The 27,837-nt window shown below is 39.9% G+C and overlaps 1 protein-coding gene across 3 annotated transcripts; it reads right to left on the minus strand.

Moving 5' to 3' along the window:
- Positions 1–1,094: 1,094 nt before the first annotated feature.
- On the minus strand, positions 1,095–27,715 carry csf1rb (colony stimulating factor 1 receptor, b). 3 transcript variants are annotated; one of them, XM_061962800.2, is made up of 22 exons: positions 27,569–27,715; positions 21,049–21,300; positions 20,702–20,983; positions 18,728–18,864; positions 13,240–13,399; positions 12,857–13,172; positions 12,550–12,665; positions 12,373–12,481; positions 12,150–12,310; positions 11,908–12,008; positions 11,719–11,845; positions 11,536–11,640; positions 9,250–9,360; positions 9,047–9,185; positions 8,889–8,950; positions 8,733–8,821; positions 8,542–8,664; positions 8,360–8,471; positions 8,191–8,290; positions 1,865–1,985; positions 1,698–1,791; positions 1,095–1,628 (listed from the first exon to the last, which is right to left on the minus strand). In XM_061962800.2, the coding sequence occupies exons 1-22, from the start codon at positions 27,627–27,629 to the stop codon at positions 1,573–1,575; spliced, it is 2,934 nt and encodes a 977-aa protein (XP_061818784.2). In that variant the 5' UTR covers positions 27,630–27,715; the 3' UTR covers positions 1,095–1,572. The 3 variants fall into 3 exon arrangements, with proteins under 3 accessions (XP_061818784.2, XP_061818783.2, XP_072769868.1); XM_061962799.2 differs by having other exon boundaries at positions 21,049–21,360; positions 27,569–27,628; XM_072913767.1 differs by lacking the exons at positions 1,095–1,628; positions 1,698–1,791; positions 1,865–1,985 and having other exon boundaries at positions 8,187–8,290; positions 21,049–21,360; positions 27,569–27,628.
- Between the last annotated feature and the right edge of the window lie 122 nt (positions 27,716–27,837).

Raw genomic sequence — 27,837 nt, forward strand, 5'->3', positions numbered from 1 at the left:
GTAGTGAAGCATGTTTAGCTATTCCTCGAGCTGCAGGAATGATACTTTTGAGAAAACGTACTTTATTTGCCACCATGGAGGCGATGATTAGTGATTTAGAAGTAGCTAAAACACTGCCGACTGCGGATGGACGTTAGTCGCTAGCTAGCTAGCCATGTTTTAAAGCACCTCTTGCAGGACAGCATTTTAGTGTTAACGCTTCAGCTTTATCTTTAGTTTTTAGGCCAAAATGCGTCCATTCTCCCTTTCCTGTCCACACACCGTGTCTGCTTGTAAGTACTCTGTGATTGAGCGCTGCCAAACATGCTCCTCTGCTCGTTAACCCAGCAATGTCACGACAAGGGGAACCAATATTTTTTAGAGGCGGTATAGTACTGTTTATGATTCATTAGTATCGCTGTACTTCACTAGTACCGGTATACCGTACAACACAAGTATATACATATTACTATAATAACAATAAAATGGATATATAATTAATAATTATTATGAATGTTTATTAATAGTATGACCTTAAAGTTTTGTTATTATAAATCAGAAATATCAAGCAGCTAAAATGCGCCAAACATGGATAAGTGTGGAGAGAGTCTTTTTACATTTTTCCCATCATCCCTTGTAATGAATTTAAATTGGTGTAATTTAGATTTTTTAATATGATGTTTGTTTATAACATCCACAAAGTTCAATGAGCAGGTTGTGTTATTTGTGACCATGTTTGCTGACTTTTTGTGCAGGTTGATTTTTTTTTCCTTTCTGCACCACGACTAGGTTGTTTGGATTGTGTTATATAAGTAAAATGCAGTGCTGTCATTCTTGCAAGTTTAATTAATGGTGGAGGTAATTTTGTTGGCCACCAAATGGCGACAAAATGGCAGCACTCAGACCCCAGGCTATTTGTATATGATATTAATATAGCGCTTCCCACCATTGTTTATTGGATGAACTTGTGCCGTCTTAAGACGCCAGGTGGACTGTAATTGGACACCCCTGTTGTATACTATACATTTACAGTGTATGGACTATAGTACAGTGCATTATATAGTATAGAGCAGTAGTTCTCAACCTTTTTTCAGTGATGTACCCCCTGTGAAGTAAAATACATCACTATGTCATTGGTTTCTGATTTATTAAATTGTATAACAGTGCAAAATATTGCTCATTTGTAGTGGTCTTTCTTGAACTATTTGGAAAAAAAGATAGGTTTTTATTTATTTTTATACAGGATTTTTGAATTGTTGCTATTTTTAGAATATTTAAAAAAAATCTCACTTACCCCTTGGCATACCTTCAAGAAACCCCCAATTTGAGAACCACTGGTATAGAGCAGTACTTCTCAAATACTTTCTGTTACGCCATAACTTTGTAAGCTTATTAACATACCGTGGTTACAGTGAAGTACTACATACGCTTCAGCATATTCTGGTACGGCAAATAAAAAGCATGTTCCCCGAGGTCACACACGCTCCCCCCTGGCCTCGCACCGTGCCCCACTATTTGAGAAGGACCGGTATGGAGGAAGACAGTAAAAATACATGACATGAGAGATGAGAACAACATGATTAGTGGAAAGCATCATGAGAGTTGGTAGATGTTCATCCTCTTCGCCTCCTCGTCTTCCTGGCTGCCACCTGATGAGTAAAGAATAACTAATTGGTAATGTTTGAAGCTTCGTGAAGGGAAAATTGTGTAACACTCACTTTGCTCCTCCCCCTTCAGTGACTCGCCATTTCTAACCTCCTCTTCTTCGTACTCCTCTTCTTCTCCACACTCGTCGATATTCTTGTACGTTGGCTTGAGGGGGGGAAAAAAACGTAACATTGAAACCAAATCAGCTTGAACTCAAGTGTGTGATTTTTCGCTTCACCTGTTCACTCTGACCCGCCTTGTTGCAGGAAGGGAGGAGCTTCTCGATCATCTCACCAATCATTTTGAAGGTCGGTCTGTCTGTCGGCTCCAGATTCCAACACAGAGTCATCAGCTGGTACCTGAAGGTAACTTTCAGTTAGCTTTGGTAGAGCTGTCAAAGGTAATGAATTAACCCGTGATTCATCACAAAAACATATCACATTTATCATCCATCCATCCATCCATCTATCTTCTTCCGCTTATCCGAGGTCGGGTCGCGGGGGCAGCAGCCTAAGCAGGGAAGCCCAGACTTCCCTCTCCCCAGCCACTTCGTCCAGCTCCTCCCGGGGGATCCCGAGGCGTTCCCAGGCCAGCCGGGAGACATAGTCTTCCCAACGTGTCCTGGGTCTTCCTCGTGGCCTCCTACCGGTCGGACATGCCCTAAACACCTCCTTAGGGAGGCGCTCGGGTGGCATCCTGACCAGATGCCCGAACCACCTCATCTGGCTCCTCTCGATGTGGAGGAGCAGCGGCTTTACTTTAAGCTCCCCCCGGATGACAGAGCTTCTTACCCTATCTCTAAGGGAGAGCCCCGCCACCCGGCGGAGGAAACTCATTTCGGCCGCTTGTACCCGTGATCTTGTCCTTTCGGTCATAACCCAAAGCTCATGACCATAGGTGAGGATGGGAACGTAGATCGACCGGTAAATTGAGAGCTTTGCCTTCCGGCTCAGCTCCTTCTTCACCACAACGGATCGATACAGCGTCCGCATTACTGAAGACGCCGCACCGATCCGCCTGTCGATCTCACGATCCACTCTTCCCTCACTCGTGAACAAGACTCCGAGGTACTTGAACTCCTCCACTTGGGGCAAGATCTCCTCCCCAACCCGGAGATGGCACTCCACCCTTTTCCGGGCGAGAACCATGGACTCGGACTTGGAGGTGCTGATTCTCATCCCAGTCGCTTCACACTCAGCTGCGATCCGATCCAGTGAGAGCTGAAGATCCTGGCCAGATGAAGCCATCAGGACCAAATCATCTGCAAAAAGCAGAGACCTAATCCTGCAGCCACCAAACCGGATCCCCTCAACGCCTTGACTGCGCCTAAAAATTCTGTCCATAAAAGTTATGAACAGAATCGGTGACAAAGGGCAGCCTTGGCGGAGTCCAACCCTCACCGGAAACGTGTCCGACTTACTGCCGGCAATGCGAACCAAGCTCTGACACTGATCATACAGGGAGCGGACCGCCACAATCAGACAGTCCGAAACCCCATACTCTCTGAGCACTCCCCACAGGACTTCCCGAGGGACACGGTCGAATGCCTTCTCCAAGTCCACAAAGCACATGTAGACTGGTTGGGCAAACTCCCATGCACCCTCAAGGACCCTGCCGAGAGTATAGAGCTGGTCCACAGTTCCACGACCAGGACGAAAACCACACTGTTCCTCCTGAATCCGAGGTTCGACTATCCGGCGTAGCCTCCTCTCCAGTACACCTGAATAGACCTTACCGGGAAGGCTGAGGAGTGTGATCCCACGATAGCTAGAACACACCCTCCGGTTCCCCTTTTTTTTTTTTTTTTTTATACATTTATCATGTATAACCCCAAATTAATCACACAATTTATTCCGACCACACATTCAGTCTTTCAAGAGGTTACCTGAAAGACTGTACGGTCAGTGACCAGGTGCAAAGATGAGTGAGAAGACTCCTACTCTATTACAGTGTGGCAAATTTCGCCTTATCAGCACTTTGTTAACAATGTTGTTCCAGAAGTTTAAAAAAATGTGCACTTCATAGGACACCGTTACTAAGTTTTCAACCAATAAATGACGTGCATTCAATTAGAATAATTTTCAATGTTTGTAATTAATCTACATCATGAAAGCAAGTAATTAACTGTGATCAAAATTCAAAAGTGTGATTAATCTGATTTAAAACAGCATAACTTTATTGACCAGGACATTAACCCGCTGTCATCAACCACTTAACCGCCCATTAACTACTGTATATTGCAAATTGATGTTAACCCACTGTCGTTGACCACTTAACCCACTAGCATTCACTAAGTTTCCATGCACTAAATTAGTCTGATTTCACACTCTCTAACGCGACTATTGGTCACACACTGTGTGCCTCCATGTACACTGGGCGGCACGTAATTCCTATTAGCAGGGATAAATGTATTGCTTTTCCCATTGACCTATGACGTCACACCAGGCATCTGCAGATCCTTACAAGTTAAAAGCCAAGCTCTGCTGTAATTTTGGCACATATTACAAATATTACACCGCCAATGGCTTAGCTGATGTTAAATAGCAGACAGCCTCAAGAAATGATCTTAGAATGCGCTACGAACATGACGCTACGACTATGACGCTATGACCAAGAATGTATTGAAGCTAAGAAAGACCGGCGAGGGAGAGTTGTTTCAAAATTTTCGGAGGGAGAATCATGGAAACAAAACTTTTGAATGTCTCAGAGTTCATTCATAAGGCTCTGTGGATTGATGGAAGGAGTTTCAAATTTCGAAACAAAAGACCGTTCATGCCCCCGGCCAAAACTGTTCCAGATGAAGGTTGCTATTTTTCTGGATCATCTTGTCATTTGTGTGGAATACAGAGTTATTGTTACTCAGTTTGGCGTGCACACATGCAGCGTAAAGAGGTACACTTTATTCTTTGCCTTGTAATATATGTTATTTTGGGGCGGCATGGCATAGTGGGTAGAGCAACCGTGCCAGAAACCTGAGGGTTGCAGGTTCGCTCCCCGCCTCTTACCATCCAAAAATCGCTGCCGTTGTGTCCTTGGGCGGGACACTTCACCCTTTGCCCCCGGTGCCACTCACACCGGTGAATTGAATGATGAATGATAGGTGGTGGTCGGAGGGGCCGTTGGCGCAAATTGCAGCCACGTTTCCGTCAGTCTACCCCAGGGCAGCTGTGGCTATGAAAGTAGCTTACCACCACCAGGTGTGAATGATTGATGGGTTCTACATGTAAAGCGACTTTGGGTACTTAGAAAAGCGCTATATAAATCCCAGTTATTATTATTATTATTATTATATGTGCACTATTCTCTCCCATCTAATTCGTATTTTGTTTGGAAGTCCAAATTAAGTCAGCATTCTCCATTTCCTTAGCTACATTTAAAATAAATCTCAGTTCTTTTTTACCATCGATGCACTTCAAAGTGTTCCGTTCTTTTCATTCGTGAAGTAATTAAACAGTCTCCTCTTCATTCCAGTTGTTTGGTCATGTTTTTATTGAATGGTATCTGCTTCTTGGTTGTACTGGCGGCACACACCCACTCGAGAGATCTGGTTTTCAATCGCATAATCCAGGTGTGTTAGTCTGACTTTTCAAAAACAAAACACAATCAGATCAACGTGTTTCCATGGGATTTAGAATTCTTATTTAGAGCCAAGCTATTTGAGAAATCTGACTAATTAAGTGCATGCACACATACTGATTGACCACAAAGCACTTTATTGATAAGGACGTAAACCCACTGCCGTTGACTACCTAACGGCCCGTGAACTTTATTGAAAAAGATGTTAACCTGCTGTCAGTGACTACCTAACCGGCCAGGATCTTTATTGACAAGATGTCATCTTGCCATTGCTGCCCACTATACCACTTATTAACTCTATTGACAAGGACGTTAACCTGCTGTTGTTGACTACCTAACTGCCTGTAAACCTAATTGACAACAAGGACATTAACCCGCTGACTATCTAACCACCTATGAACTTTATTGACAATGACATTAGCCGTTTAAAACAATTTAACCGCCAAATAACATTATTGACAAGGATGTTAACCTGCTGGCATTGACCACTAAACTGCTCATGTACTTTATTGACGACAACATTACTCCCTGTCATCAACCACTTAACTGCCTATTAACTTATTAACAAAGATGTTAACCAGCTGTTATTGACTACCTAACCGCACAGGAACTGTATTGACTCGGACGTTAACCCAATAGGACTGACCACTTCACCGCCGATGCACTTTATTGACAAGGACGTAAACCAACTGTCGTTGGCTACGTAACTGCCTATGAACTTTATTGACGACAAGAACATGAACCCGCTATTGCTGACTACCTAACTGCTTGTCGACAACAACTTAACCACCAATTAACATTGACAAGGATGTTAACCTGCTGTCAATGACCACTTAACCGCCCATGAACTTTATTGACAAGGACGTCAACTTGCCATTGCTGCCCACTTAACCGCCTATTACTCTATTGACAAAGACGTTAACCCGTTGTCATTTACCTAACCGCCTATGAACTTTATTGACGACGACATTACTCGCTGTCGTCAACCATTTAACCGCCCATTATATTATCGACAAGGATGTTAACCCGCTGTTGCTGACTAGCTAACCGACTATGAACTTCAATGACAACAACATTAGCCGCTGTTGACAACAACTTAACCGCCAATTAACATTATCGACAAGGATGTAAACATGGTGTCATTGACCACTTAACCGCCCATTAACTTTATTGACAAGGATGTCAACCTGCCATTGCTGCCCACTTAACCGCCTATTAACTCTATTGACAAGGACGTGATCCCGTTGTCGCTGACTACCTAACCGCCTATGAACTTTATTGACGACAAAATTACTTGCTGTCATTAACCACTTAACCGCCCATTAACTTATCGACGAAGATGTTGACTCACTGTCACTGACTACCAAACCGCTCAGGAACTTTATTGACAACGACATAGCCATAAAGCAGCTGTTGCTGACTACCTAACCGCTTATGAACTTTATTGACAAGGACATTAGCCGCTGTCAAAAACAACTTAACCGCCAATTAACATTGTTGACAACGATGTTAACCCGCTGTCATTAACCACTTAACCGCCCATTAACTTTATTGACAAGGACGTCAACCTGCCATTGCTGGTTGCATACCAAAGACTATAAAAATGGGACCCATTACCTCCCTGCTTGGCACTCAGCATCAAGGGTTGGAATTGGGGGTTAAATCACCAAAAATGATTCCCGGGCGCGGCACTGCTGCTGCCCACTGCTCCCCTCACCTCCCAGGGGGTGATCAAAGGGGATGGGTCAAATGCAGAGGACAAATTTCACCACACCTAGTGTGTGTGTGACAATCATTGGTACTTTAACTTTAACTATGAACTTTGATGACAAAATTAATCGCTGTCATCAACCACTAAACTGCCCATTAACTTATCGACAAAGATTTTAACTCGCTGTCGTTGACTACCTAACCGCTCAGGAACTTCTTTGACAACGACGAGGACATAAAGCCGCTGTTGCCGACTACCTAATCGCTTATGAACTTTATTGACAAGGACATTAGCCGCTGTCAAAAACAACTTAACCGCCAATTAACATTGTTGACAAGGATGTTAACCCACTGTCATTAACCACTTAACCGCCCATTAACTTTATTGACAAGGACGTCAACCTGCCATTGCTGCCCATTTAACCGCATATTAACTCTATTGACAAGGACATGATCCCGTTGTCGCTGACTACCTAACCGCCTATGAACTTTGATGACAAAATTACTCGCTGTCATCAACCACTTAACTGCCCATTAACTTATCGACAAAGATTTTAACTCGCTGTCGTTGACTACCTAACCGCTCAGGAACTTTATTGACAACGACGAGGACATAAAGCCGCTGTTGCCGACTACCTAATCGCTTATGAACTTTATTGACAAGGACATTAGCCGCTGTCAAAAACAACTTAACCGCCAATCAACATTGTTGACAAGGATGTTAACACGCTGTCATTAACCACTTAACCGCCCATGAACTTTATTGACAAGGACGTCAACCTGCCATTGCTGCTCACTTAATCGCCTATTAACTCTATTGACAAAGAAGTTAACCCACTGTCGCTTACTACCCAACCGCCCATTAACTTTATTGACAAGGACGTTAATCTTTCATTGCGAACCACAAAACCACATATTACCTCTATTGATAAGAACATTTACCTGCGGTCGTTGACTACCTAATCGCCTATGAACTTCATTATCAACAACGTTAACCCGCTGTCGTTGACCACTTAACCGACAAATTACTTTATTGGCAAGGATGTTAACCTGCTGTTATTGGCCACTTAGCCATTCATAAACTTTATTGACAAGGACAATAATCCGCTGTGGTTGACCACCCAACCACCAGTTAACTTTATTGACATTGGAATTAACCTGCTGTTTGTCAACCACTTAAAGGCCAATTAACTGACAAGGATATTCACCTGCTATCGTCAACCACCTAAATGTCCATGAACTTTATTGACAAGAACAAACAATGGTTTGGGGCCTTACATTTGTGCTGGAGCGAATTCGGGCTGATCCATGTGACATCCATCTTTGATCATCTTATAGAAGTTGGTATCCACAGCAACATTGGGGTATGGACTCTTACCTGAGGATGTGGGTACACAGGTGACGTGTCCATGTAGTTAGAGAGATGATGTGGTGTTGCCATGGTTACCTAGGGAGAAGATTTCCCACAGTAGGACTCCATAGGACCAGACGTCACTCTGTACCGTGTAAACACACTGGAAGATGCTCTCTGGAGACATCCACTTGACCGGGAGACGCGCCTGTCAAACAAATAGGGGTGATGAAGAGTGGTCCCCATGTTGTTGTTATTGTTGTTGTGTAGTCACTAACGTTGCCCTGGACAATGTAGCTGTCGTCATTGCGAATGTCTCTTGCCAAACCAAAGTCGCAGATTTTTGCAAAGTGGCGGTCGGTTAGTAGGACATTCCTCGCTGCAACGTCTCTGTGGATACACTGACACACACAGAGTGAGGTGTAGTGAGTCAGTGAATGTGCATTTGTGTGCATGTGTGTGTTGTTACATTTCGTGATGACAGGAAGTCCAAACCCTGAGCCACCTGGTACGAAAACCTCATAAGTTCGCTGACAGACAAACGCTCCACGTGCGCACCTGAAGGACGCAAAACACGCACACAAGTTGGTTGTGTGTGTGTGTTTATTAGGTGTTAGTGTGTTACCTGAGGGTGAACGCATCGGTTTCATTTCCTGATACTCGGAACAACAAGAAATCCCGCTGTCACTGCAACGAACACACACAACATTGTCAGTACCTGAGAGGAAGAAGATGAAAAAGGACAAGAACGAAAGAGAGATTAGGAAGGAAAATATGGTGGACCTCCTGAGCCTGACGTCCTGACCCGTCACATTGGAGTATTTGGTGTTCAAGATGGCCGCCATGAAGTCTTGGGTGTGCACACGCAGGAAATTGAGCAGGTCGCCATGGCTACAGTACTCCGTGATCATCAGCATGGGGCCTGGTGCACAGAGGTTTTCAGCCAAAAGTGTGTTTGTAGAAATGTTGCGACCTCTGACTCTCACCTCCTTGAGTGCAGGCTCCCAGCAGGTTGACAATGTTGTCATGGTAACCGAGATAGCTGAGAATCTTCAGCTCGCACATGAGAGCCTCCCGTTCCTCCGAGTGAGCGCTCGCTGTGTGGAAAAACGTGCACACGTTTACATGGACGTGTGTGTGTGTGTGTCTGTGTGTCTGTGCGTGTGTGTGTTCTCGTATTTCTAACCTTCTTGAGACATCCACAAGGAAAAGTACCTTCCATATGAGGACTGGTGAACAAGTTAGGACATAAATCATGGTCCCAATACGGAAAACCATTGCATTTAATAGAGAATGTCTCATTTGCACCCCTGGTGGTGAAATCTATCAACATTAGGGTGGTCCCAAAAAGGAGGGATTTTTCAAATTGACTGTGTGTCGGTTTTAAAAGTGCTCCCCCTCTGGTCAACATATGAAATAACAAGTGTGTGTAAAAATTTTAAAAGCTCCCCCTCTGCCCAACATACACACAAGTGTGTGTAAGAAAATTAAATGCGCCCTCTTTGGCAACAATTAATAAAAATAATAAAATATGTATATAGAGACATACTGTACTAACTTGAAGTAAATAGGAAGATTAAAAAACAATTACAAACAAACAAATATACATTTAAAAAAAACATGACTAAAAGCTTGCCTTTTTTGTATTTCCATAGTATGTATACATTATTAATGTTGTAAATACAAATCTTTATATATCTAGAAAGGGTGGTCCTAAAGAGGTCGGCATTTTTCGGAGGTCTCAAGAAGGGAACAAATACAATAAAGAGTAGAAAATGGATGAATGGATGGATGAATAACATGATTGAATGATGGATGATTGATTGATGAACATTTAGTGAATGATTGATGAATAATGGATAATAGCTGAATTAATTATTAGTAATTTATTGTAAAAATGATTGACGAATGTTTGATAAAAAAACATATATGAATTATTAATTACCAATTTATTTATTTATTGATCAATGATTGATGAGCAATTGATTGATGATAATAATGATCGATTAACATTTGGTGTATGAATGACAAATGATTGATTGATTAATTGTTAATGACTAAAGTTTGATTTATTGATAAATGATTGATGACAACTGATGAATAGCTGGTGAATGTTTGTTAAATAATTGATTATTGATGAATGACCGATAAATGAATACTGAATGACTATTAATTGTTGATGACTAATTCAAGTTTGATTTATTGATGACTATCTGGTGAATAATTTATGAAAGATAGATGAATGATTAATTGATAAATGTATTAATAATGGATGACCGATTGATGAATCATCAAAGAATATCTGATCATTGATTGATTATTTGATGTCTAATGGTCGATTAATTCACGGATAATTGGTGATTAACTGATTAAAATGATCAATGGATGCCTGATTGATGAATCATGGATGATTAATTGATGGAAAAATAAATGACGATTAATGATAATGGATGAATGATTAATAATATATAATTAACAGATAAATAATGGATGATTGATTGATTGATCATTCATATTTGATCATGGATTGATGATCTGATGAATGATTGATTAATCGTTGATGACTAATTAAAGTTTGATTTATTGATACATGATTGATGACCACTGATGAATATCTGGTGAATGATTGATATATAATTGATTGAAACATTTATATAATTATGGATGATTGATTGATGACTCAATAATGAATATTTGATCATTGATTGATGATTATTTGATGAATAATTGATGATTAACTGATTAAAATGATCGATGGGTGATTTATTGATGACAAATTGAAGAGTGAATGATGATTGATGATAATGGATAAATGATTAACAATATACAATTAACTGATAAATAATGGATGATTGACTGATGCATGATTAATGAATGTTTGATCATTAGTTGATGATTGATTAATGAATAAGTGATGCCTAACTGAAGAAAATTTGATGATTGACAGATAATGGATGAATGATTGATAATTGATTACTAATAGAGGATTATTTAATAAAAAGTTGTTTAATGAATGATCAATAAATATGTGATCATTGATTGATGAAAAATTGATTAATTAAAGAATTATAAATATTTAAACACTGATGATTAATTCATGGAAAATGGATGATTGATTGATGATTTATGGTTAATGGAATAATTATTGACGATTGATGGATGAATTATTAAAGATAGATAAATAATTGATAATGGATAAATGACTGATGATCAATCAAGATCAATGGAAAAATGGATGGCATTATTGATAAAAGTCCAAAATTTGGACTGACGTTTGAGCATCTTGACGGCCACACGCGTCACGTCCTCCTCGGTACTGAGGCCGTACGCTGTGGCCTCCACCACCTTTCCGAAGGCCCCCGAGCCTAAAACAGCACCTGGCGAAGACAGAGGGGTCAAAGGTTAATTAATGCAAGCTTGTTCTATTTTTAGGCGCCGGTGAAAAGTCAAGGTACCGAGGCGGAGCTTATCTCGGGGAAACTCCCACTCGAGGTTGTAGGGCAGCTGGTTGGGGTCGATGAAGGTGTAGTTGTTGCCGTCGCAGCTCTCGATGATCTTCCAGCGGATTTCGTATTTTGGTTTCTGGGCGGCAGACATTTCTCACAGTTTTGGACAAATGCGAAGGACGTTGTTGGCGAACTAACCATTTTCATCCGTAGAATGACGAACAACAAGAACAGCAAAAGTGCCAAAGCGGAACCACTCAAGCCGACGAAAAGAGGCTGCTTGAAGAAGCTCTGACTTCCTGCAAAAGTCAATCAATCAATCAATGTTTATTTATATAGCCCTAAATCACAAGTGTCTCAAAGGGCTGCACAAGCCGCGACGACATCCTCCAATTTTAGGACTTATTTAAGAACTAAGATGGTGACGGTGGAACGCTTACGAAGCATGAAGACGTCCCGCGAGAGTCCCACGCTGTTAAAGGAGACACACTCGATGGTGACGTCATCGGCCGGCGACTGAGGGAGGGGCATGTGCTTCTTAAGCTCCTCCCCTTCCTGTGTCGCCACGTACTCAAGCCGATCGCTGGAGATGTTGCCACACCTGCACAGGAAGTTGGGTTTAGCAGGATGGGAGCGCCACGCGGGGGGTGCAGTGGAACGTACGTGTGGACGAGGCCGCCGCAGGTGACCCAAAGCATTGTGGGAAGGGGGAAGCCCGAGCTGCTGCAGGTCAGCGTGTCGTTGTCCACCGTGATGAGGCTGCTCGGCGCGCCTTGGGGTTCACATGTGGCAAAACATCCGTCAGAGTGAAGACGAAGGGAAGCGTGGCCGTTTGCTTACGGAGAACTCGCAGGTCAAAGGTCAGGGAGCCGTTGAAGAACGAGTTAGCGAATCGGAGAGCGTAACGACCTTCCTCCTCGTAGCGAACGCGACGCAGCCGCAGGCTCGTTAGCGACCTGCAAACATCCCAGCTGTGACAAACACATAACCACGACCAGTGTCATCACACTTTACCATGAATTGATTAACGTGGACCCCGACTTAAACAAGTTGAAAAACGTATTCAGGTGTTACCATTTAGTGGTCAATTGTACGGAATATGTACTGTTCTGTGCAATCTACTAATAAAAGTTTCAATCAATCTAACCGGTAGCCGTTAGCCGTGTAGCTCCGCGTCTTCTTGATGTGCGTCGGCGTCATCCAGTCCAGGTTCCTGATTGGCGGATACGCTTCCACGGCGACCGTCAATGCGACGTCTCCGCCTTCTTGCACGTACACCACGCTGCCGCCGACAACATCAGCGCCCTCTTCGTCAGCGCTAACGTTAGCGAGCAGTTCCCAGTCGTCCGTCGCCGTCGCGTTAGCGTGTAGTTCTCCGCTGAGCTCCGCCCAGCCGCTGCTCACGTTCGCGTTGCCTGGAGCATTAGAACGCCGCTGTAGGAACGCCTTCAGGAAGGGAGCGTCTGACAGAGGGAATACATGTTTAGTCCTCTTCCATCACATGACCCCCGCCAACCATTTTTTCCCCACCGAGGACGCTTAGCGTCGCAGCCGCCGTCGCCTCGCCGGCCTCGTTGCGAGCTGTGCACACGTAATGTCCGCTGTCGTTCCGAGTCACGCCGACAACGCTCAGAGTGCTCTTCATCTGCAGATGGCTGCTGTAGTGACGAGTCACCGTGACGTTTGGAGCCTGGAAAGAAGAAACAGACCGCCAAGTCCATTTTTTTCATATTAGCCAATACAGGGTAGAAGATGATGGTGTCTGTCCCCAACTTTTGTATCACCACTTTCTAGAGCTGTGAATCTTTGGGCTCCGCACAATTCGATTTGATTCCTGGGGGTTATGATTGGATTCAGAATTGTGCCTTGATCCAAAATCAATACTTTTTAATAACTTTTGGTGCCAGTTCTATGATTAACTAGATGAGGCAATCCCTGAAGGAATTGCGTGTGAATGCCATACTTGCCAACCCTCCCGGATTTTCCGGGAGACTCCCGAAATTCAGCGTCTCTCCCGAAAACCTACCGGGACAAATTTTCTCCCAAAAATCTCCCGAAATTCAAGCCGAGCTGGAAACCACGCCCCCTCCAGCTCCATGCGGACCTGACCTGTTTTCACGTCCGCTTTCCCACGATATAAACAGCGTGCCTGCCCAATCACGTTATAACTGTAGAATGATCGAGGGCAAGTTCTTGGTTTCTTATGTGGGTTTATTGTTAGGCAGTTTCATTAACGTCCTCCCAGCGCGGTAACAACACACAACAACAGCAGTCACGTTTTCGTCTACCGTGAAGCAGTTCGTCTGCCGTAAACAGCAACGTTGTGACACTCTTAAACAGGACAATACTGCCATCTACTGTACATGCATATGTAACAATAACATCTAGGGCTTTTAGAGAGTGCAGTGCACAACTGCGCACACAACAAGGAGACGAAGCAGAAGAACGAGGAAGATACAGCCGTGGCGACGCCGGCGACGAGTAAGATGAAGAAATACGCTTGTAAGTTCCAAGCCGCAGCTGCGATCGGACCTCGATAGCCTCCGGGAAGAAGTAGTGGACTACCAAGTGCTTGGCAGTGAAGATCTTCCTCAGGAAGAAAATATTGACCGGTTTTGGGCCATGCTAGGGAGAGATGGAAGATTCCAGACTCTAGCGTATTTGATGAAAGCACTTTTGTGCGTGCCACACAGCAATGCATCATCAGAGAGGGTGTTCAGCATGGTTAAAATAATAGTGACAGAGAATAGAACAAGGATGGACAATTCAACCCTTAACTCAACAATGAGTAGATGAGTGTTATGTGTGTATATGTGTAAATAAATGAACACTGAAATTCAAGTATTTATTTTATATATATATATATATATATAAAATAAAATAAATATATATATATATATAGCTAGAATTCACTGAAAGTCAAGTATTTATATATATATATATATATATATATATATATATATATATATATATATATATATATATATATATATATATATATATATATACACACAGGTAAAAGCCAGTAAATTAGAATATTTTGAAAAACCGACACCAGCAGATGACATGGCACCCCAAACCATCACCCAACCATGCAAATTTTGCATTTCCTTTGGAAATCGAGGTCCCAGAGTCTGGAGGAAGACAGGAGAGGCACAGGATCCACGTTGCCTGAAGTCTAGTGTAAAGTTTCCACCATCAGTGATGGTTTGGGGTGCCATGTCATCTGCTGGTGTCGGTCCACTCTGTTTCCTGAGATCCAGGGTCAACGCAGCCGTCTACCAGCAAGTTTTAGAGCACTTCATGCTTCCTGCTGCTGACCTGCTCTATGGAGATGGAGATTTCAAGTTCCAACAGGACTTGGCGCCTGCACACAGCGCAAAATCTACCCGTGCCTGGTTTAGGGACCATGGTATTTCTGTTCTAAATTGGCCCGCCAACTCCCCTGACCTTAGCCCCGATAGAAAATCCGTGGGGTATTGTGAAAAGGAAGATGCAGAATGCCAGACCCAAAAACGCAGAAGAGTTGAAGGCCACTATCAGAGCAACCTGGGCTCTCATAACACCTGAGCAGTGCCAGAAACTCATCGAATCCATGCCACGCCGCATTAACGCAGTAATTGAGGCAAAAGGAGCTCCAACCAAGTATTGAGTATTGTACATGCTCATATTTTTCATTTTCATACTTTTCAGTTGGCCAACATTTCTAAAAATCCCTTTTTTTGTATTAGCCTTAAGTAATATTCTAATTTTGTGACACACGGAATTTTGGATTTTCATTTGTTGCCACTTCAAATCATCAAAATTAAATGAAATAAACATTTGAATGCATCAGTCTGTGTGCAATGAATAAATATAATGTACAAGTTACACCTTTTGAATGCAATTACTGAAATAAATCAAGTTTTTCAAAATATTCTAATTTACTGGCTTTTACCTGTGTGTGTGTATATATATATATATATATATATATATATATATATATATATATATAAATATATATATATATATATAACATATATATTTATATACATGTATACATATATATTTATCTACATGTATGCATGTATACATATATACACACACACACACACACATATATATATATATATATATATATATATATATATATATATATATATATATATATATATATATATATATATATATATATATATATATATTTATATATATATAAGCTGTTAAAATGGGCTGTACAGTATGTATGCTTGGGTCCTATTTTAGGAACACTAATGCAAAACCTCACAATAATGTCTGATTGAAAGCTAAGCTGTCTAGAGATGTAATACTCTTCCTCACCAGTAGATAGCAGCAGGTAGCTAATTGCTGTTTGAATTCATATGAACAATGACGTCAGGTATTTAATGAGGACGACTTTATGTTGTCAACATAAGCTACTGAGTGTCTGATTGATTGATTGAAACTTTTATTAGTAGATTGCACAGTACAGTACATATTCCGTACAATTGACCACTAAATGGTAACACCCGTTTTTCAACTTGTTTAAGTCGGGGTCCACGTTAGTCAATTCATTTTTGGACGTTTTCTGCTGGTGACATGCCTCTGACTTTTTCCAATAAAAAAATGTGCCTCGGCTCAAAAAAGGTTGAAAAACACGGGTATGCTGCAATTTGTTGACAAGATTGCAACTGATTTAGATCATAAGAATGATACTCCTCTGCATATTTTTACATTTATCTAAAGCTTTTGAATACAGACCATTTTTTAAAAATTCTGACAAAATTTAAAAAAATATGGGATTTAAAATGTTTTAAAATGGCTATATAGCTATATCACTAAAAGAGAACAATATTGTTTCTATTAATAGTCATAATTCTAATAGAGCTAGATTAGTTTCTGGGGTTCTTCGGGATTCAATTTTGGGAACTCTTTAATTTCTAATCTATATCAATGATTTAAAAAATGTTTGTAAGAATATACTGCCTCTTAATAGACTGTATTTATATTATTCACATATGAATAATGCTGTATAATAGACTGTATTTATATTATTCACATGTGAATAATGCTGTATAATAGACTGTATTTATATTATTCACATATGAATAATGCTGTATAATAGACTATTTACATTATTCACATGTGAATAATGCTGTATAATAGACTGTATTTATATTATTCACATATGAATAATGCTGTATAATAGACTATTTACATTATTCACATGTGTATAATGCTGTATAATAGACTATTTACATTATTCACATGTGAATAATGCTGTATAATAGACTATTTACATTATTCACATGTGAATAATGCTGTATAATAGACTATTTATATTATTCACATGTGAATAATGCTGTATAATAGACTATTTATATTATTCACATGTGAATAATGCTGTATAATAGACTATTTACATTATTCACATGTGAATAATGCTGTATAATAGACTATTTACATTATTCACATGTGAATAATGCTGTATAATAGACTATTTATATTATTCACATGTGAATAATGCTGTATAATAGACTATTTACATTATTCACATGTGAATAATGCTGTATAATAGACTATTTATATTATTCACATGTGAATAATGCTGTATAATAGACTATTTATATTATTCACATGTGAATAATGCTGTATAATAGACTATTTACATTATTCACATGTGAATAATGCTGTATAATAGACTATTTATATTATTCACATGTGAATAATGCTGTATAATAGACTATTTATATTATTCACATGTGAATAATGCTGTATAATAGACTATTTACATTATTCACATGTGAATAATGCTGTATAATAGACTATTTATATTATTCACATGTGAATAATGCTGTATAATAGACTATTTATATTATTCACATATGAATAATGCTGTATAATAGACTATTTACATTATTCACATGTGAATAATGCTGTATAATAGACTATTTATATTATTCACATGTGAATAATGCTGTATAATAGACTATTTATGTTATTCACATGTGAATAATGAATAATGCTGTATAATAGACTGTATTTATATTATTCATATGTAAAAAGTACCTAAGTGTTATTGTTTATTGTGAGCGAACTGTGGTGCTGAATTTCCCCCAGGGATCAATAAAGTACTTTCTATTCTATTACATACATACAAAAAAATAGTCTTTAAAATATCAACAGATTCCATGGAATGACAGACTAAGCTAATCGATGCCAACGTGTTTGATCGCTCAGAGTTATCTGCTGACTTTCTGGTAATCGGACTCCAAAATGTGACTTTTTAGGGCAGGGTAAAAAAAAAAAAATAGAAAGAAGAAGAAGAAATTGGGGAAGTTGGAAGATTCTTTTTGTCTGACAGGGAAGCTCCATGTAGCAATCACATCAACAAGCTCCATGCTAAGGAAATTGCTGAATTGTGTGTTTTTTCTTGCCATTTTACGACCCTTTGCCACATTTTAGCTCTTTGGGAAGTTTTTCTTTGGTTCATGCAATAAAAACAAAGAGCAGATCCCGGTTTAGCATGAAGCAAGAGTTAAAAGTAGCAATATCAGGTTTGAAGTCCAGATTTAAAACGATGTATAGTGCAAAACGTGCTCAAGTTCTTAATAGTAATTCATTAATTAATTTATTTGAGGAAATAATTGAAAATAATGTAATGACGAGGGTGTCGAAATTAATTTAATGTTGGACATTTATTCATGAAAATTTGAAGAAGCAGCTTAAAGAATATATTATGTACATTCATATTTTGTTACTTCATAAAACTACTGTAGTTGTTTGTACTATACTTTAATGTACTTTCTTATCTTAAAATATGTTTATTTTATCAAAAGTGTTATGTTAAAATGTTGATGTTTTTTGAGGGCTGAAATGGATTCATGGATTTTTTAATTCATTTTGATAGGAAAAATTGCTAAGAGATATTGTGATGTATGAAACATGAAATGTTTCAGAAGTATCTCTCTTCAAAAACAGCATGTAACTTCGTCTTTAGGGACATGAGGCCATCTAAAGGTAGCGTCTGATTTCTCACCTGCTCGTGGGGGTGTGTCCAGGTGACAGTGTAGAAGTGGGAGGGGTTACTTGTCACACAGGTGACCTCGAAGGTTTCTCCTTCCAGGCGGAAAAATTCACTCTGTTTGACAGACGCCTGAGGAGGATGACGATGTCCTAGAGGCGGGAAACAGACAAGTGACATAGTCAAGTGAGAGACTGGTGGAAATAGAGATGAGCTAGGGACAGACAGGTGAGACAGACTGAAAGACGGGTGAGACAGTTAAGACAGTCGAGTGAGAGACAGACTGAAACTTAGACTTAGAGTGACTTAGACAAACTTAAATGATCCACAAGGGAAATTGTCCAACAATTTAACAAAAGACAGGTGAGACCGAGACAGGCTGGTGAGACAGTCAAGTGAGAGACGGACTGAAAGACAGGTAAGACAGAGACAGATATGTGAGACAGTCGAGTGACAGACAGACCGAAAGACGGGTGGCACAGAGACAGACAGTTGAGACAGTCGAGTGAGAAACAGTCTGAAAGACAGGTGAGACAGAGACAGACATGTGAGACAGTCGAGTGAGAGACAGACTGAAACTTAGAATTAGACTTAGACAAACTTTAATGATCCACAAGGGAAATTGTTCAACAATTTAACAAAAGACAGGTGGGACAGAGACAGACTGGTGAGAGTCAAGTGAGAGACAGACTGAAAGACAGGTAAGACAGAGACATACAGGTGAGACAGTCGAGTGACAGACAGACTGAAAGACGGGTGAGACAGAGACAGACAGTTGAGACAGTCGAGTGAGAGACAGTCTGAAAGACAGGTGAGACAGAGACAGACATGTGAGACTGTCGAGTGAGAGACAGACTGAAAGACAGGTGAGACAGAGACAGACTGGTGAGACAGTCAAGTGAGAGACAGACTGAAAGACAGGTAAGACAGAGACAGACACGTGAGACAGTCGAGTGACAGACAGACTGAAAGACGGGTGAGACAGAGACAGACAGGTGAGACAGTCGAGTGAGAGACAGACTGAAAGACAAGTGAGACAGAGATGTGAGACAGTCGAGTGAGAGACAGACTGAAAGACAGGTGAGACAGAGACAGACATGTGAGACAGTCGAGTGAGAGACAGACTGAAAGGCAGGTGAGACAGAGACAGACATGTGAGACAGTCGAGTGAGAGACAGACTGAAAGACAGGTGAGACAGAGACAGACATGTGAGACAGTCGAGTGAGAGACAGACTGAAAGACAGGTGAGACACAGACAGACAGATGAGACAGTCAAGTGAGAGACAGACAGGTGAGACAGTCGAGTGAGAGACAGACAGGTGAGACAGTCGAGTGAGAGACAAACTGAAAGACAGGTGAGACACAGACTGACAGGTGAGACAGTCAAGTGAGAGTAAGACAGAAAGACAGGTGAGACAGACAGGTGAGACAGTCGAGTGACGGACAGACTGAAAGACAGGTGAGAGACAGACGGAAAGACAGGTGAGACAGACAGACATGTGAGACTGCTAAATGAGAAACAGACAGGAGAGACAGTCAAGTGAGAGTAAGACAGAAAGACAGGTGAGATGGAGACAGACAGTTAAAGGGGAACTGCACTTTTTTGGGGAAATTTGCCCATCGTTCACAAACAAACATTAACATGGACGCCCCTGCTTATTTCAGCAAGACAATGCCAAGCCATATGGAAACGGGGTTTGTAGTTCCTACTTCTGGAATCAAACGCAAGTGTTTTCTATTCACGGCAGACTTGGTAACAGACGACGACGTCGACCATTTTTGGACGAATGAGGATTCAAAACCTTATCTTTTCTAAGCTGAATATACTGAGGATGAACTGCTGCTTTGCTAACCGATTTTTACTTTTGTCTTATACGATTGTGAATGATAGGCAGAATTCCCCAAAAAGTGCAGTTCCCCTTTAAGAGCAACAGACAATTAAGAGAGACAAGTAGGACAGGTGAGACAGAGACAGGTAAGAAAGTTACTTGGTGCCACCATCAGGTTGAAACTTTTGGATCTGAAGTGTCTCCCAAGTTTGGATCCCGAGCAGAAGTAACGTCCGTCGAAGTTTTTCTGAACCTTATGGATGAGAGCTCCTCTGTGGGGGTCAAAGGTCACGTTCATGCCGTTGGGGAGTTGTTGGTCCTCTGATTGGAGGGTGAGGTTTGTGACGGACGGGTCTGTCAGCAGACACCTGACCAGGAAGTCTTGGCCCTCTTTGACGGAGGGGGTCATCCCACGAGGCGTGACAAAGATGCTGGACGGGTCTGCCCCAGTAAAAGTAGGTCAAATGGCAGTCGATTGTGAGAAAAGGGGGCGTGGCCTCGCTCACCTTTGACGTACAGGTGGATTTGAGTATGCAAATGCTCCAGACTCCGGTTGACGTAGGAACAGCGGTACGTTCCGGTGTGTCGGACTTCCAACACGCCATTCTGGGCGGGCGGCGAACGAAACGCAGTGGTGGACCAGCGGACCGAAGCGTTGCCCTGACAACTGAGGCTGAAGGCGGAGCCGGCGTTCAAGACCACTTCAGACCCGTTCAGTAGCGATTGAGAGTTGAGATGAATGGATGGTGGAGACATGTCTGGAAGGAAGACGGGCAGGTGATTGACAGTGGGCGTGGCTACCCCACCTGAGGATAAACCTGGAGTTTGTATTAAGAAGGAAATATATAGAATATTTAGATTAATTTAAAAAGTAAAATAAATAAATACAAGAAATAATACAATTAGAACAATAATAATAATAAATCATAATTGAAAAAAATATCTTGTTAACAATAAGTAAAAAAATATTTACTTTTAATCAATTGGATTTGTTTGTATTAAAAAAGAAATCCATACAATATTTAGATTTGTGTTATTGTAAATAATGATTTAAAAAGTAAAATAAATAAATACAAGAAATCATAAAATTGTAATAATAATAATAAATTATAATTTAAAAAATAATGTTACTTTTACTGGATTTGTTTGTATTAAAAAAGAAATACATACAATATTTATTTTTTTCATTTCTGTAAATAATAGTAATAATAATTTAAAGAATAAATATATATGATGAATAATAATAAATTAATAAAAAAATATATTTTGTTCACCAAAAAGAAAAAAACCATTTTATTTAAAATCCAATTGGATTTGTTTGTATTGAATATACATACAATATTGATTTTGTTTTAATAATTGTAAATAATAACACTCATTTAAGAAAATCAATTAATACAATAAATAATAATAATAATGGTAAATGAGTTGTACTTGTATAGCGCTTTTATACCTTTTTAAAGAACTCAAAGCACTTTGACACTATTTTCCACATTCACCCATTCACACACACATTCCCACATTCCCACACTGATGGATAATAAATAATAAAAACATTTCTTGTTAACCAAAAAAAAATATTTTTTTAATCAGTTGGATTTGTTTGTATTAAAAAAGAAATTCATACAATATTTAGTTTTTTCATTAGTGTAAATAATAGTAATAATAATTTAATAAATAGACTTAATACATAATAATAATTAAAAAACTAATCTTGTTAACCAAAAACAAAAAAACTTTTTATTTAAAATCCATTGGATTTGTTTGTATTGAACAGGAAATACATGAAATATTTTCTCTTTTCATTATTGTAGATCCATCCGTCCATTTTCTACCGCCTGTCCCTCATGGGGTCATGGGGGGTGTTGGAGCCTATACCAGCTGCACATGAGCGGAAAGCGGGGTACACCCTGGACAAGTCGCCATCTCATCGCAGGGCCAACACAGATAGACAGACAACATTCTCACTCATAGGGCCAATTTAGTGTTGCCAATCAGCCTATCCCCAGGTGCATGTCTTTAATAACACTAATTTAAAAAAATTATACAAAATTATCTTGTTAACCAAAAATAAAAATAGATTTTATTTAAAATAAATTGCATTTGTTTGTATTAAAAGGGAAATTCATACAATATTTAGTTTTTTCATTATTGTAAATAATAATTTGTACAATAAAATAAATAAAAACAAATAAAATATTATTAACAAAAATAAATATTTTTTTTAAAATCTGATATTTGATGTCTTAGTCATCAATCAATCAATCAATCAATGTTTATTTATATAGCCCTAAATCACAAGTGTCTCAAAGGGCTGCACAAGCCACAACGACATCCTCGGTATAGCCCACATAAGGGCAAGGAAAAACTCACCCCAGTGGGACGTCGATGTGAATGACTATGAGAGACCTTGGAGAGGACCGCATATGTGGGTAACCCCCCCCCCCCCCTCTAGGGAGACCGAATGCAATGGATGTCGAGTGGGTCTAACATAATATTGTAAGAGTCCAGTCCATAGTGGATCCAGCATAACAGTAAGAGTCCAGTCCACAGTGGGGTCAGCAGGAAACCATCCCGAGCGGAGACGGGTCAGCAGCGCAGAGATGTTCCCAACCAATATACAGGCGAGCGGTCCACCCCGGGTCCCGACCCCGGACAGCCAGCACCCCATCCATGCCCACCGGATCTGTGTGTCTTCCCCTCCACAAGGGATAGGGGGGAGCAGAGGAGAAAAGAAAAGAAACGGCAGATCAACTGGTCTAAAAAAAGGGGGGCTATTCAAAGGCTAGAGTATACAAATGAGTTTTGAGATGGGACTTAAATGTTTCTACTGAGGTAGCATCTCTAATTGTTACCGGGAGGGCATTCCATAGTACTGGAGCCCGAATAGAAAACGCTCTATAGCCCGCAGACTTTTTTTGGGCTCTGGGAATCACTAATAAGCCGGAGTTCTTTGAACGCAGATTTCTTGCCGGGACATATGGTACAATACAATCGGTAAGATAGGCTGGAGCTAGACCGTGTAGTATTTTATACGTCATATAGTCATGATACAATTGTTTTTTTTTTGTTTTTTTTTCATAATACAATTTAAAAAAAATACATGTGCCTCAGATTTCATTATTAAATAGTGCATGACTAGAAAAACATACGCTTTGCATTTGCCAAATATGTCAAATATATTTAGGACAAATAAGAAGTATTATTTTCAGCTGCCTTCAGATTACATGTTGCTCTGGATTGATTAAACCAATTCAGATCTAGCTGTTGAAGCAGAACGATATCAATAGATGAATAGTTAGAATAGAAAAGTCCATTTAGGTTTTTTTACAATAACAACAACAACAAAAAAAACTTGTTAGGGAAGTTTGCTTTAAATCAGGACAAGAGATTTTTGTTGACGTGACAGTTGAGATGACGTGAAAAACAGAAGTGAAACTTTGTGTTTAACGCTTATCAGCAGTTTGGAAGTTATGGGTCTGGGAAAGAAAAGAGGAAGAAGACACACTTGTCCTCATTAGGATGGAAAAGATGTCCACCATCAAACCGGGAGCTTCTAGAACTTACTCTAACTTTTAGCCTACGAGTGTTGTTCTATTATTATATACAATCACTTGTTAAAAATACATTTGATTATTATTTAATTGTCACCCATATTGTTTTGTCACTTACTAACAATTTAATGATTATGTGAATGCTACACCAAAATTCATCTATTATTATTCTTCCATAGTGTTTTTCATCCACCTAAAACCCCCAAACCGTTCAAACGTCAGAATGTTCAGCGCTTCCATGACACCTTCTCCATTATTACAGCAATTCATTATTTTCTACCCATTTCTTTCTTATGACAACTCCTCCCACGGCTTTTAATTAATTTCCACCATTCCTCCATGAAAACATTCGTCTTGATCAGACAATGAAACTTGCTTTACCAAAAAATTCCCTGTTTTTAGAGTAGTGTAGTAGAAAGTCCAAATCTTAAACAGGAACAAAAGTGAATTTGTCACAAGAGTTTTCTTTACCCATAATCAAATGGTACAAGGTTGGATTGACTTGCCATGATTACAGACAGTTTTCTCCGGAGAAAAAGAAAAGCGAGAATCATGCCCCTAGACTTGGTCTAACTCGTTATTTATCCGTCTCCCTGGTGGGTGTGTGTGTCCTGTCAACAGGGCCAGCTGTCCTGGATCCGCTCACTCTTCGCCATAACAAACAATCAAGATATATTGTACATTGTGCTTTTCGACCTCGTTTGACAAACAACAAAATATGGTACAAAGGGCAGAAATTCCACTACAGTAGTCAAGATTTTCCAAAATATAGGACAACATATTTGGTACTCCCTCCACCATTCTCACTTACAGTTATCTTTTTCCCCCCTATAACTAACCTTGAATACAAGTAAATGTTCCACACTATCAGGAAATATATTTGTTGTAGTAGCAAAAAACATATACAGGTAAAAGCCAGTAAATTAGAATATTTTGAAAAACTTGATTTATTTCAGTAATTGCATTCAAAAGGTGTAACTTGTACATTATATTTATTCATTGCACACAGACTGATGCATTCAAATGTTTATTTCATTTAATTTTGATGATTTGAAGTGGCAACAAATGAAAATCCAAAATTCCGTGTGTCACAAAATTAGAATATTACTTAAGGCTAATACAAAAAAGGGATTTTTAGAAATGTTGGCCAACTGAAAAGTATGAAAATGAAAAATATGAGCATGTACAATACTCAATACTTGGTTGGAGCTCCTTTTGCCTCAATTACTGCGTTAATGCGGCGTGGCATGGAGTCGATGAGTTTCTGGCACTGCTCAGGTGTTATGAGAGCCCAGGTTGCTCTGATAGTGGCCTTCAACTCTTCTGCGTTTTTGGGTCTGGCATTCTGCATCTTCCTTTTCACAATACCCCACAGATTTTCTATGGGGCTAAGGTCAGGGGAGTTGGCGGGCCAATTTAGAACAGAAATACCATGGTCCGTAAACCAGGCACGGGTAGATTTTGCGCTGTGTGCAGGCGCCAAGTCCTGTTGGAACTTGAAATCTCCATCTCCATAGAGCAGGTCAGCAGCAGGAAGCATGAAGTGCTCTAAAACTTGCTGGTAGACGGCTGCGTTGACCCTGGATCTCAGGAAACAGAGTGGACCGACACCAGCAGATAACATGGCACCCCAAACCATCACTGATGGTGGAAACTTTACACTAGACTTCAGGCAACGTAGATCCTGTGCCTCTCCTGTCTTCCTCCAGACTCTGGGACCTCGATTTCCAAAGGAAATGCAAAATGACTTTGGACCACTCAGCAGCAGTCCAGCTGGTGTCGGTCCACTCTGTTTCCTGAGATCCAGGGTCAACGCAACCGTCTACCAGCAAGTTTTAGAGCACTTCATGCTTCCTGCTGCTGACCTGCTCTATGGAGATGGAGATTTCAAGTTCCAACAGGACTTGGCGCCTGCACACAGCGCAAAATCTACCCGTGCCTGGTTTACGGACCATGGTATTTCTGTTCTAAATTGGCCCGCCAACTCCCCTGACCTTAGCCCCATAGAAAATCTGTGGGGTATTGTGAAAAGGAAGATGCAGAATGCCAGACCCAAAAACGCAGAAGAGTTGAAGGCCACTATCAGAGCAACCTGGGCTCTCATAACACATGAGCAGTGCCAGAAACTCATCGACTCCATGCTACGCCGCATTAACGCAGTAATTGAGGCAAAAGGAGCTCCAACCAAGTATTGAGTATTGTACATGCTCATATTTTTCATTTTCATACTTTTCAGTTGGCCAACATTTCTAAAAATCCCTTTTTTGTATTAGCCTTAAGTAATATTCTAATTTTGTGACACACGGAATTTTGGATTTTCATTTGTTGCCACTTCAAATCATCAAAATTAAATGAAATAAACATTTGAATGCATCAGTCTGTGTGCAATGAATAAATATAATGTACAAGTTACACCTTTTGAATGCAATTACAGAAATAAATCAAGTTTTTCAAAATATTCTAATTTACTGGCTTTTACCTGTAATAGTCTGAAATTAGCCAAAATCTCTGCAGATGAATGCCTTTTTACATATTGTATTGATGCTGCCAATATCATAATTTATAAACACTGATGCAATTATCTGCTTTTGAATTCCTCTACCAAATTTAGCTATGGTTTTAACTTTTTTTCAATGTATTTAAAAAAATGTTAGCTTATTTGCAAGTAAATGTTTCACACAATTAGGTAAAATACTTGATTGTACAAAAATAATAATTTTAATTTAGCCCCGAAATGAACTGAAAACGTAGTACTTATGCATCAAAGAATTCTGGGTAATCACATGTAATTTTCAACAGTTTAATCGCTCCCTTTAACAACCAAAGTTGTACATTATTATGACAGCCAGCCTGTTTAGTTCAGTAGATCCGTGGATCGACTAAAAAAAAAATTTTTTTTTTTTTTTTTTAATTAAACAACATAAAGAACACAAGATACACTTACAATTAGTGCACCAACCCAAAAAACCTCCCTCCCCCATTTACACTCATTCGCACAAAAGGGTTGTTTCTTTCTGTTATTAATATTTGTGGCTCCTATATTATATATCAATATAGATCGACATGCAGTCTGCAGGGATACAGTCCGTAAGCACACATGATTGTATTTTTTTATGACAAAAATAAATAAATACCCCCCCACCCCCCCCGAGCAAATTTTTTTTTTTAGATACTTTTGCTGCCGTGCACCCATGAGTCATATAGTTGAATTCCAACTATTACAACACGCATTTATCTTTTTTATATTCATACAACGTTTCAGTAGTTTTCCGATTTTCAACATTCAAACCATTTTAACAATCAAACCTATTCTACAATCATAGTATTTCTACATTCGAATTCTATTTTACATTCTACCAGCATTTCAACTCTCGTTCTTCAATATTCAAACCATTCCTACTGTGCATTTAAACATATACATATATACATACATATACATAAACATGGCATTTTCTTGTTGTTATATTCTCACCTTCAGCGGAGCCACCGGAGATGATTGACAGCAGGAGAAAACAGAACGTCTTCATCGCCATTTTCTTCAAACTGACTGACACTCAAGCGGCTCAACTTCCTGCCAGATGTTGGCTCCGCCCCCTGCTTACAGCCTCAGACCTCCAACAGCAGTCCTGACAACCAGTGAGTGCGACTATCCTATTATGTAAAACTTAGCATCAAAACACAGTAGTAACGTATGAGTCGGTTACGGTACGGCCAAACAGTCAGTCACAAACTAGTCCATTT

This window comes from Nerophis lumbriciformis, linkage group LG09 (assembly GCF_033978685.3).
Source record: "Nerophis lumbriciformis linkage group LG09, RoL_Nlum_v2.1, whole genome shotgun sequence".
Lineage (NCBI taxonomy): Eukaryota > Metazoa > Chordata > Actinopteri > Syngnathiformes > Syngnathidae > Nerophis > Nerophis lumbriciformis.

Bases quoted from the DNA above. Each gene is read 5' to 3' on its own strand.
- csf1rb (XM_061962799.2), bottom strand. From the start codon at position 27,623: ATGAAGACGTTCTGTTTTCTCCTGCTGTCAATCATCTCCGGTGGCTCC. The intron at 12,311-12,372 runs GTACGTTCCACT...CTTCCTGTGCAG, and splicing joins TGCGGCGGCCTCGTCCACAC to GTGTGGCAACATCTCCAGCG. The intron at 8,291-8,359 runs GTAACCATGGCA...CCACATCCTCAG, and splicing joins GTGGGAAATCTTCTCCCTAG to GTAAGAGTCCATACCCCAAT.